Source organism: Saccopteryx leptura, chromosome 11 (assembly GCF_036850995.1).
Source record: "Saccopteryx leptura isolate mSacLep1 chromosome 11, mSacLep1_pri_phased_curated, whole genome shotgun sequence".
NCBI classification, from domain to species: Eukaryota; Metazoa; Chordata; class Mammalia; order Chiroptera; family Emballonuridae; genus Saccopteryx; species Saccopteryx leptura.
Genome location: NC_089513.1, coordinates 14,968,301 through 14,980,651, shown reverse-complemented (window position 1 = coordinate 14,980,651; position 12,351 = coordinate 14,968,301). Strand labels below are relative to the sequence as shown.

At 41.6% G+C, this 12,351-nt stretch overlaps 1 protein-coding gene across 2 annotated transcripts in view; it reads right to left on the bottom strand.

The window, feature by feature from the left end:
• TXNL1 (thioredoxin like 1) overlaps positions 1-8,750 on the bottom strand; it is a 38,184-nt gene extending 29,434 nt beyond the window's left edge. The window contains exon 1 of one of the 2 annotated variants that reach the window (XM_066352683.1): positions 8,420-8,750. In XM_066352683.1, coding sequence (XP_066208780.1) covers positions 8,420-8,517 — 98 coding nt within the window. In that variant the 5' untranslated portion in view covers positions 8,518-8,750. The remainder of the gene's footprint in view (positions 1-8,419) is intronic. The other variant, XM_066352682.1, reaches the window with a different exon arrangement.
• Between the last annotated feature and the right edge of the window lie 3,601 nt (positions 8,751-12,351).

Genomic DNA, 12,351 nt, shown 5'->3' with positions numbered 1-12,351 from the left:
TGCCACCCCCCCAAATAAAAAAAAATTTTAATAAAAAAAGTAACTTCTTGTAGCTAAAGACAGTAGAAAGGAAGGACTACCTTTCAAATAACTATTGCCTTCCAAATTTTAACCTTATACTAGATCTTTTAATTTTAGCCCTCATAGATTGAGTCAAAAGTCAAAATAAGTCAAAGAACACAGAAGCACAAATACTATATGGCAGCATATTTTCACAATATAATAATTGAAATGAATTGATTGGTTATTTTAAGTAAGATGTTTGCCTTGCTTATCATTAGCATTTAAGAGTAAACTTTAAATTTCCAGTATTGGCGGAGTTCATAAACATGTTACCTGATGTCTCTGTATAAAATGAGAAGAGAATAGATTCTCCAAGGACCTTTCCCGTCTCTAAAATATTATGCCCAAGTACAGCTGAATTTCAGAATTGTATCTTTTTTTTTCCGCAGACTTTGATTTGTAGTACACAAACATAAGACCTTTGAACTTGTTATAAAAGAGAACAAGACCATGTAATCCAGAGGTTTAAAAAAAGAGTTCTTTTCTACCTCTGAACCTCTGTTAAGCCTAATATGCAAAATGGATACGTAAGAAGGATTCTGTTACGCTTTTTGAGAGAAAAAGACTACAGCAGGCAACCTGCTAGCTTTCTGCAATACATAAAGAATCAAACCCACAAAACTAAAACTGAAATTCACCTAACCTAACACAGTTATTTGATAAGTGAGAACTCAAGACCAGGAAGTTAAATGACTTGTTTCAGATCAGACATTCTGGTTAACAGCAGGACCACAACTAGAACAGTTAATTCCTAAACCCAGTCCAAAATCAGCTTTCTCTGAAAGCACATTGGGTTCTTCTTAATACATCTGTTTACAATCATAATATCAATTCTATTTCATGAACGTGCTGTTCTCTTCTATTTGCTAAAGTAGTCAGTGCACTGCCTTGAACAATAATAAATATATTCAGCTAGAAACTGGGCAAGGAAAATATATGGGCTTTCTAAAGACATATTGTAAAAGTTTATTTTTTCTGCAGGGTATAACTCTAAACAAGGTAATTTCTAGATTATATTTACTAATGGACAGATATAATCATAACTGGTTCCTATTAATAATATAAATAACTAGCATTCATTGAGTATTTGCTATATGTTATGCAGCTTACAAAACCCTTAAATTCATTTAAGCTTTATAATTCCTCATTTTAAAGACAAGAACAGTGAAGTACAGTGCTGGTACTTGATCACAAAACCCAACTACAGTGTGTCTGTAAAGTCATGGTGGACTTTTAACCAGTCACAGGAAAGCAACAAAAGACGATAGAAATGTGAAATCCGCACCAAATAAAAGGAAAACTCTCCCAGTTTCATACCTATTCAGTGCAGTTTGATGTGGGCTCACACACAGATTTTTTAGGGCTCCTTAGGTAGCTATCCCGTATAGCCTCTACAGACTCGTCACTGACTGATGGCCTACCAGAATGGGGTTTCTCCACCAAACTGCCTGTTTCCTTCAACTGCTTATCCCACCAAGTAATGTTATTCCTATGTAGTGGCACTTCGTTATAAACGCGCCGATATTCACGTTGCACTTTGGTCACGGATTCAAATTTAGAGCCACAGAACACACTGAACTTTCCTCTGTACCGTCCACATCTTGACTGGCATGGCCATGGGCTGCTCCACTGTATACACGGTGTTACGTCATCATCTGTGCATGCACACATGTTGCCACATCATCCTACAGAAACTGGGAGGATTTTCTTTTTATTTGGTGCATATTTCACATTTCTATCGTCTTTTGTTGCTTTCCAGTGACCGATCAAAAGTGCACCATGACTTTACGAACACACTGTACTATTGATATTCCCGAAATCCAAAACAGTGGCCTTTACAGTGCTTTTGTTGTTATTTCTAGTTAACTGCCAACATGAAAACAATTTATGTGCTAGTGAAGGAAATTCAGACAGAGTACATACTTTGTGATACCATTTTTATAAAGTTCAAATCCAGGCAAAACTAGTCTGTACTGTTAGAATTCAAAAGTAATGAGGAGGAGCCTGACCTGACGGTGGCACAGTGGATAGAGCGTTGGACTGGGACGCGAAGGACCCAGGTTCGAGATCCTGAGGTTGCCAACTTGAGCACCAGCTCATCTGGTTTGAGCAAAGCTCACCAGCTTGAGCCCAAGGTCGCTGGCTTGAGCAAGGGGTCACTTGGTCTGCTGTAGCTCTCCGGTCAAGGCACATATGAAAAAGCAATCAATGAACAACTAAGGTGCCACAATGAAGAATTGATGCAGCTCATTTCTCTCCCTTCCTGTCTATCTGTCCCTCTCTCTGTCTCTGTGACCAAAAAAAAAAAAAAAAAAAAAAAAAAAAGTAATGAGGAGGAGCCTACAGGAAGTTGGGAGTCGGGAGATGATTTGGAGTGCTGGTATTGGTTTAATACCTGTAACTACCTTGAAAATGTATCAAACTATAAACTTAAATGATTTGTGTGCATTTGTGTATGCATGCTATGCTTCAGTTTATAAGTTTAGTAAAAATCTACTTTCTTTAGGGTCTTACTAAGATCTGAGTGAGCTACCTACCTCACTCACTAATGTCATCTGCTTGGTTCCTATGGCATGCTGGGTTTGCTAACTGTGCTATAGTAAGTTACCTTAGGTCCACAGCAATTTTGCTACATATAACTCATACAATATACATATAATGTATTATTTGGATGAGTGACCATAACCATTAGAACTCAACATCCTAATACCTATTAACATTCTTGGATGGTAATAGTAACACCTAATTAACTACAAAGTAACACCTGCTTTAAGAAAATTAAGTACATAGTAAACAATTACAAAAGTGATCCATTCATGAATTCAGAATAAAAATTATTCATATGGAGTTATATGGAAGAGAAAATGTATATGTTTTTAACGTTGGAGTTTAACCATCAATGATAACAAAAATGATACCGCTTATAACTTTAAAATGTATCTGGGTACATTTATGAAATAACAGTTTGGAGACAGCAGTTATAAAAATAGGTTACCATAACATATAATTTACACATATAACTTTATTCTCTAAACAATATAATCAGGTTTCGTGTTCTCATTCTGATTTAAGAGGTAGGAGAACGAATGTCAGAGAGTGAAATGAATTGCGCTTGGTCATAGATTAGTCATGCAGGCAGAGCTGTAGCTAAAGCATTCAAGGAGACATTCATTGTAAAATGTCACGCTCTGCAATAGATGGAAATGAACCTGCATTTCCCTTCTGCTCAGGCTGGGAAGGGCAAGGATAGCACTTAACAATTCAAATAGTGCATTCAGCAATGGCACTAACGTTATTTAACCTCTCTGTGACTCAAAATTTCCACATTTGTAGAATGGGGATAATTTCGTTATTCTGAAGACTGAATGAGTCAATATAAGTGTTTAAACAAGTCCTTTACAAAGATTAAATAATACGTAAATATCAACCATTTTAATTGCTTTAAAAATATTGCAGAATGGTGTCAAGACCATTCAGTGGGGAAAAGAGTTTTTCAACAAATGGTAGAAAATTGGATATCCACATGCAAAAGAATGAAGTTAGACCCTTATTTTACACCATATACATAAATTAAAATGGATCAAATACCTAAAGTTAAAAGCTAAAACTATCCAGTTCTTTGAGGAAAACATAGGGGAAAATCTTTATTCCACTGGATTTGGCAATGATTTCTGGAATATGACACCAAAAGCACAGAAGAAAACATAAACTGGACTTCATCAAAATTAAAAACTTTTGTGTACCTAAGGACATTATCAAGAAAGTGAAAAAGCAACCAATGGAAGAAAATATTTACAAATCATGTATCTGACAAGGAATTAGTATCTAAAACATATAAAAAAACTCCTACAACTCAACAACACTCCAATTCAAAATGAGCAAATAACTTAACAGACATTTCCCCAAAGATTGAAAAAAAAAAGCCAGTAAGCACATGAAAAGATTCTCAACACTATTAATCATGAAGGATATGCAAAACAAAACCACCAGATGGCACTTCACACCCATTTAGGTGGCTATTAAAATACAAGTGTTGGTAGTACAGGGAGAAACTAGAACTCTTCTGCATTGCTGGTTGGGACACAAAATGGTGCAACCACTGTACAAAATACTTTGATGATTTCTCAAAAAATTAATACAGAATTATCATATAATCCAGCGATTCCACTCCTTGGTAGATATCTACAAGAACTCAAAACAGAGTCAGAGACCCCTGCACTCTACTGTTCAGTGGTATTATTCACAATAGCCAAAAAATGAAAACAACTCAAATGTCCGCCAACAGATGAATTAATATGTGGTGTGTGTGATATACAAATACAATGAAATATTATTCAGCTTTAAAAGGTAAATTCTGACAAATGCTACAATATGAATGAACCTTGAAAACACTGTGCTAAGTTTAATAAGCAAGAAACAAAAAAACAAATATTATGATTCCGCCTATATGAGGTACCAAGAAGAGGCAAATTCAGAGACAGAAAGTATTGTAGAAAAGACGTTTACCAAGGAACTTCAGGGGAGATTAGGAGTTACTGTTGTTGTTTTGTTTTTTTGTTTTGGGGTCTTTTTTAACAGACAGAGAGAGAGAGTCAGAGATAGGGATAGACAGGGACAGACAGACAGGAATGGAGATGAGAAGCATCAATCATTAGTTTTCTGTTGCGCGTTGTGACACCTTAGTTGTTCATTGATTGCTTTCTCATATGTGCCTTGACTGCGGGCCTTCAGCAGACCAAGTAACCCCTTGCTCGAACCAGCGACCTTGGGTCCAAGAGGGTGAGCTTTTGCTCAAACCAGAAGAGCCCGCGCTCAAGCTGATGACCTCGGGGTCTCGAACCTGGGTCCTCGGCATCCCAGTCTGATGCTCTATCCACTGCATCACTGCCTGGTCAGGCAGGAGTTACTGTTTAATAGGTACAGTTTCAATCTGAGATGATGAAAAAATTCTAGAAAATAGTGGTGATGGTAGTACATACAACATTGTGAATGTACTTAATGCCACTGAACCGTACACTTAAAAGTGGTCCAAATGGGCCCTGGCCGGTTGGCTCAGCAGTAGAGCGTCGGCCTAGCGTGCGGAGGACCCGGGTTCGATTCCCGGCCAGGGCACACAGGAGAAGTGCCCATTTGCTTCTCCACCCCTCCGCCATGCTTTCCTCTCTGTCTCTCTCTTCCCCTCCCGCAGCCAAGGCTCCATTGGAGCAAAGATGGCCCGGGCGCTGGGGATGGCTCTGTGGCCTCTGCCTCAGGCGCTAGAGTGGCTCTGGTCGCAACATGGCGACGCCCAGGATGGGCAGAGCATCGCCCCCTGGTGGGCAGAGCATGGCCCCTGGTGGGCGTGCCGGGTGGATCCCGGTCCGGCGCATGCGGGAGTCTGTCTGACTGTCTCTCCCTGTTTCCAGCTTCAGAAAAATGAAAAAATAAATAAATAAATAAATAAATAAAAGTGGTCCAAATGGTAAATTTTATGTTACATATATTTTACTACCGATAAGAAATTTTTAAAAATGAAAAAAATTCTGGAGAGCCACTAAAGCAGGGGTCTCAAACTCAACTCAGCATGTGGGCTGCAGAGCAAGATCACAGCAGTTCGGCGTTCGGCGGGCCGCACTAGGTCTACAAAAGGCAACTGTTACGCAACACTTTTCTCACTGCAGTTGAAAACAAAAAAAAAAATCAGTACGACAAGCACAATCGTAAATGCAGTTTACTCAGTGTCACAAAACAACCAGAAACTGTAGTTCGCACCACAACTGCTGTTAACTAAGCTAATATCTAGCTAGGATGCTAGAGAAATAAAAATACAAGTAGGCCCCTAGGCTTACTTAATTTTATCCAAAATATTTTGAACTTCATGGATTAGCCTGCGGGCCGCACAAAATTGTTCGGCGGGCCGCGAGTTTGAGACCCCTGCACTAAAGTATGACAATTTGTATAGTGTTTTAGTAAAATTAATAGATAGGACAAAGTGGAAGTGAAAAATAAAGAATAAGAATTACATGATTTAACTGGATATAGTTAGTAGTTTGAAGTCTAACACTGATGCCCATATATGTAAATCGGGAGTCCCAATGGCAGAGAGTTCGTGCAGGGAAGTATTCATGGCCAAAATGTTAAAAGAACTTCAAAGACAAATAGAATCTTGTAAGATTTGTAAATATTATCTGAATATTTACCTTTGAACTTAAAAGTTCTCTATATTCAACCATTTTATTTATTCTCAGCTTTTACAAAGAAAGCAAAATTTTAAACCTACCAAAATATCTTTTTAAACGTAAATAACAGTGTTTTACCAATGTCTGCAGTTACGCATTGCTAATGGATGTGTTTCTGAATAGCAACCTTTCACCACTTTGATTAATAACTTACTACTTTGTCATCTCTCCCTCTGCTAAGGTGAGGGTGGAGGGGAGTATATTGATGAGGGACAAAAGTATAAATGCTCCCACTAACTAGAATTAGAAAAGTGAACTGAAGATGAGATTTGGTATTAAAATAATCTCTTCCCTCTTACAACTCTGGCTTTGGTACTTAACAAATGTACAAATACTCCTTCATATTAAGAGCACAGACGCTACAAAATTGCTAAATCTGGGAAGGCATTCTTATGGAATCCTGACATTCCTTTTAGACATGTCTTTACATACAAACTATCCTCTTCTGTCAATTTAGTAAATGTCAAAATCCATATGTCATATTGGTACTCTATTCCACTACACAAAATTCAATGTACTGTCCCTTTTCAATTCTGTACAAAAGAGACTGGTCCAAGACTAAGTCCTAACTTGTTTTCATCTCTATCTGCATCCCTCTAATCCTAATGTCACCATTTCCATCCTTAACATGGGTTCAATCACGTTTGCTAGATATCATTTTTTGCTCTGGGGTTAAAAACATTGCCCTGTTTATATAGTCAGTTGGACAATTACATAATGCAGATTTCTCCAAGTTAATGTCCTAAGTATAAATAACGTCAGGGGCCAAGGTATATCAAGAGGAGAACTCTAATCTTTCTAACTAGGCACTGAACGCACAGGGAGAGGTCAGTAAAGACATACACTTGCTCAAATCCTTTTTTTTTTTTTTTTTTTTTGGTATTTTCCCGAAGCCAGAAACGGGGAGGCAGGCAGACAGACTCCCGCATGCACCTGACCAGGATCCACCCGGCACGCCCACCAGGGGGCGATGCTCTGCCCATCTTGGGGCGTTGCTCTGCGGCAATCAGAGCCATTCTAGTGCCTGAGGCAGAGGCCACAGAGCCATCCCCAGCGCCCGGGCCAACTTTGCTCCAATGGAGTCTTGGCTGCGGGAGGGGAAGAGAGAGACAGAGAGGAAGGAGAGGGGGAGGGGTGGAGAAGCAGATGGGCGCCTCTCCTGTGTGCCCTGGCCGGGAATCGAACCCGGGACTCCCGAACACCAGGCCGACACTCTACCACTGAGCCAACCGGCCCGGGCTCCACTTGCTCAAATCTTGGTTCCGAATTCCTAGTTCCAAAATGTCCCTCTCACACCGGAACACTGCACCCCCCACCAATATGGAAGACCCACCCACCAGCTCTGTGACCTATAAATCATGTTAAGATTTACCAAAGTCAGTGAACATCTTTTCAAGACACCTGTCCTGTTAAATCCTCGGGTAAAAAAAAAAAAGGGGGGGGGGGGAGTCTATTAGTTAAACTCAAACGTCTGGACACCTATCTACCTGTATTATATTATACATACCTACTATAGTTCTTGTGACTACATGCAATCGCATATATAGATAAGCCTAAGTGACCCAGTTACTAACCAAATGAGTAACAAAAACGTTAGGAAGTTAAAAAGGCATCCTAACCCAAAATTAATTTAAAGTGACTGAGCACCACGCGGATTAGTTGGAGAGCCCCGTCTGAAGCTTCCAAAGGCTTTCAGAAATGCAGGTGGTGCAGAAAGTATCAATGTGTTCGGTAAATTAAGAGGTCAAAGTTTCTAAGATGCAGGTGACAGCTGTCTCCCCGGAAAGAAAGGAACAGACGCAAGCAGGGGCGGATGTAGGAGGCTCCCAGGCTAAAAAGCATAGAGGTGCACCACCTCCCAGCGCAGGGTAGTCCAAGGATTCAAAACGGGCGAGCGGGTATCTCCCGGGCCGGGGAACGCGGAGGCCTGACTCCTGTGCCCGCCGGAGACTCCCCGTGGCCCAAACGGGGGCTCAGATCCAAAGCTAGGGCCTAACTGGGCAGCGCCCTGGCGCTGCGGCCAGCCGGACATTCCCGAGCAGGAGGAGACCACGAGGGAGCCGGGACCGGGAATGCGGAAAGAAAAGCGTCGGCGGACAGAAGGGACCCAGCGGGCCCAGGCCCGGGCCTGGCCTCACCCTCGCATGGTGAACTTGACCACGGCGAGTCTGGAGCCCGCGCCGCTCAGCTCCGGCTGGAAATCCGGGTCGCTCCCGACCGGCTTCACTCCCACCATTCTTAGAGAGCCCGGAAGGGAGGCCGCGACGCCACCCGCTACGAGAGTGAAGGAGACAACCCGCAGGAAGGGGGGATGCTCGGGAAGGCCGAGGCCTGGACACCGGAGGCGGCGATCGCGGAGCTCCTCCCGCGGCTCGCAGTGCCGACTCACGCCAGGGAGCGGAGCGGCGAGGGGGCGGGGACGGGAGGAGGAGGGCAGAGGCGAAGCAAGGTAAGGCGTGCGGCCCCCAGCAGCCCCCGCGCGGCAGGGCCGGCGGCGCTTGCGCAGCTTGACGTCATTTCCGCGCCGTCCGTTTTGGCTCCCAGCGACCAATCCGAAAGGGCGAACTGTGGCCCCACTCTCAACTGAGGAACCGCCCTCTGGCTGGCGCAGGCGCAGACGAGTAGCGGTCCGGTCGCAAGCTCAGGTGCAGAATGCGACTCAAATTTGTGTGTTCCTCCGCGGTTGTGAGACCCGAATCTTTTACTTACGAGTTTCTTGGAGTGGGAGAGTGAGAAGGAGTTCTTTTTTCTCCGGGGTTCGTGGCTACGTCTTAAGCCGCCCCTCGCCCTAAATAATAATAGTTTTTGCTCATATTCGGGCAAGTCGCCACACTAGACAAAACAAACTAGGAGCAGATATTTACGGATCTCTTAATACGTGGACGCTGCCTGTGCAGTCATTAAGGGAAAAAAAATTATGCACTTGTCTTGAAGCATCAAAAAAAGAAATGAAAACATTTTTCCTCCTTTAAGGATTTCCAGTTTAGTGATAGTGGAGACAAATGAAGTGGGAGGATGGAGCAGGGAAACTTTCCAGGAGATCCCCTGAACTAAGTGTTGATAAAGGAGAAGGAATAGCCAGATGGTGAGAGGTGACGGGTGCATCAGGCAGAAGAACCAGCAGTGCAAATCATGAATTGAGAGGGCTGATAACAATAATAGTAGCTAATATTTAACAACTTAAGTGTCAGATAAAATACAAGCTCCTTGTGTGTATTAGCTGATTTAATCCTTACAACTGGGTGAAGTAGGTTCTATTATTCCTTTATTCTTAGACTAATTTTTTCAAGTTCACACACCTAGTAAATCAAGCTTGCATTTCAAGTTAGGGCAGTGGATGGCCAGCAGTCGCTGCTGTCCTGGATCCAGGCAGACGGTAAAGAAACAGTGGAGCCAAAGAATGGTGGGGCCATTCCTCTATTAAAGGTTTGCACCGGCTGATGAGCAAACACACAGGGAAAACACTTCCCTCTTCATTCAGAGCTTCTAATGCCACTAACACATTCTCCCGTCCCACAACCAGGAGAATCTTCTCTGCACCCTCTTTGCTCTCACTCTCCAAACATGGCTTCTCGCTCCTCTCTCTTTTCAGAACTTTCTGGCGCAAAAACCTCTCCTCCAGCAAACATTAGGAAAACAATAGCCCTTCTGAAGCAGGAAGGTAATTTGCAATTTCACAGACCACATACCTGGCCTTGCCCAGCGCCCAATGCAAACTGTAAGTGAGCAAACATAAAAATCATATTTTACAAACTTATTTGATCAACAAGCAGTCTAACACAAGCGTGCTGTTTTACACATTGGGGTAAGTGACAAGTAATTTGCTTTTGGATTTAGCTGGGTAGATGGAATTGAAGAGAAGGCAGCAATCAGATCATTGTGCTTGGGTACTTTCAGCAGATGTTATTGCAGGGTGATGCTTTGGGGGTGGTTTTTCCCCCTCATATAGTTTCTAAATGTCTTTGATTATAAATTATTATATATAATAACAAAAAAGAAAAAAAGCACAGCTGGAAAATAAAGTCCTACATGAGCATTCTACAAGGTAGATCCAGCTTTCTTCCTTGCCATAATAGTTTAGTAATACTGAAAAATAATATTCGAAGTTAATTGGTCTCCCTCTGTCATTTAATTAATGCTTACTTTTGTTAAATAAAATAAGCTTTTGGTGGGTGAAATTTTCCCAAAAGATGTTATTGTTTGCTTTTAAATTTGTAAAAGCAACTCTAAAAACTTCATTTCCTGGAATTTGTATAAAAATTAAGAAAAACTTACAGACCCTAATACCTCTGCAAGGATAACTTCTGGTTATTCCTTCTTTTTTTCTTTTTTCTTTTTGTATTTTTTCAAAGTGAGAAGCGGAGGCAGTCAGACTCCTGCTTGTGCCCGACTAGGATCCACCCGGCATGGCCACCAGGGGGCGATGCTCTGCCCATCTGGGGCCTTGCTCACAGAGAGGAAGGAGAGGGGGAGGGGTGGAGAAGCAGATGGGCGCTTCTCCTGTGTGTCCTGACTGGGAATCGAACCCTGGACTTCCACATGCCAGGCCAACGCTCTACCGCTGAGCCAACCGGCCAGGACCACTTCTGATTATTCTTAAGATGACTGATACACTTTCCATTCCTGAGGTTAACTTTCAGAAATGCCAAATTGCTGCACATTATCTCTCCCCATCCCACCTCTCACTTGGCCATGACAGACATCACTGTCATGATTTTCCAGAGTCTGTCTGGACTCAGCCTGAGAATTCCATTCAGCAGTTCCCACTACCAATCAGCACTCGAGATGAACCTATTTGCTATCCCATATTTTACTATGACTAACTATCATACCCTGAAATTCAGTTTCCAAACTATAGTGAGTTCATTAAAATGTGGATTCTCAAACTCACACCCAAGGATTCTGATTCAATAGAGCTGGAGGATAGTGCAGAAATTGAATTTTAACAAGCACTCAGAGCAGCTGATGCAAGGGGTCCATATTTTGAGAAACGTTATTTGATGATAACTTGCCTGCTATGTTACATTTACTATGCACTTAATATGTACAAGGTACTGTGTTAGTGCTTTGAAACACCTCTTCTCCAGGGATATTAAAAGGGAGATAAGACAGTTCTACAAAAGTTAATTGTATGAGTTAAAATGTGGTGAGTATCATAGCAGATATATAGATAATGTACCATAGTGTATCAGAAAAAAGAAAACTTTCAGCTATGTAGAATGAGCAAAGATACTTTATAAAATAACTTTTTCTAATAGTCAGGCCTAGATAAATATAGAAAGGAAATGCATAAACTTCTTCACTCCATAGAAATGACTCCTGGTTTTCCTCTCAACTCATCAAGAATGTAATTTTTTCAGACCCACCCATTCTTACCAAGTTCAGCCAGTAACTAGGGGAAGGCTTTTTATCATGACTTGTAGCTACCATGGGTTTACTTTGCTGATTTTACAAATAGATATGTTAGAGATTTGTTGCACATGGCTTTATCTCTCCCATTGTCCTTCTAGGTACATACTAGGTACAAAATAAGTATTGGTTGAATAAACGAATGGCTAGGAAGTACATTGACTGTGAATCTTAGTCCACAAAAGCAGGTTTACATGAAATATTAACTCTGTGTTGTATAACTCAATTTCAATTAGATCTTGAGTCCCCACCCCTGCTCCAACCAACTAAAACAAAACCTTAACCTTATCTTGTCTTTGTCTGCCTCAGAAACTGTACCAAATATCTGGGTTGACTGTGGGAGAGGGGTTTTGGAGTGCAGATTTCTGAGTGTCTCTGTCTCTGTACCCTCTTCAAGTCAAGTCCTCTCTGCTTCATGTGACTGTTCAGGGAGTAGGACCCTTTGTGGGTCCCTGTACCAGGGGTCCCCAAACTTTTTACACAGGGGGCCAGTTCACTGTCCCTCAGACCATTGGAGGGCCGGACTATAAAAAAAACTATGAACAAATCCCTATGCACACTGCACATATCTTATTTTAAAGTAAAAAAACAAAACGGGAACAAATATAACACTTAAAATAAAGAACAAGTAAATTTAAATCAACAAACTGACCAGTATTTC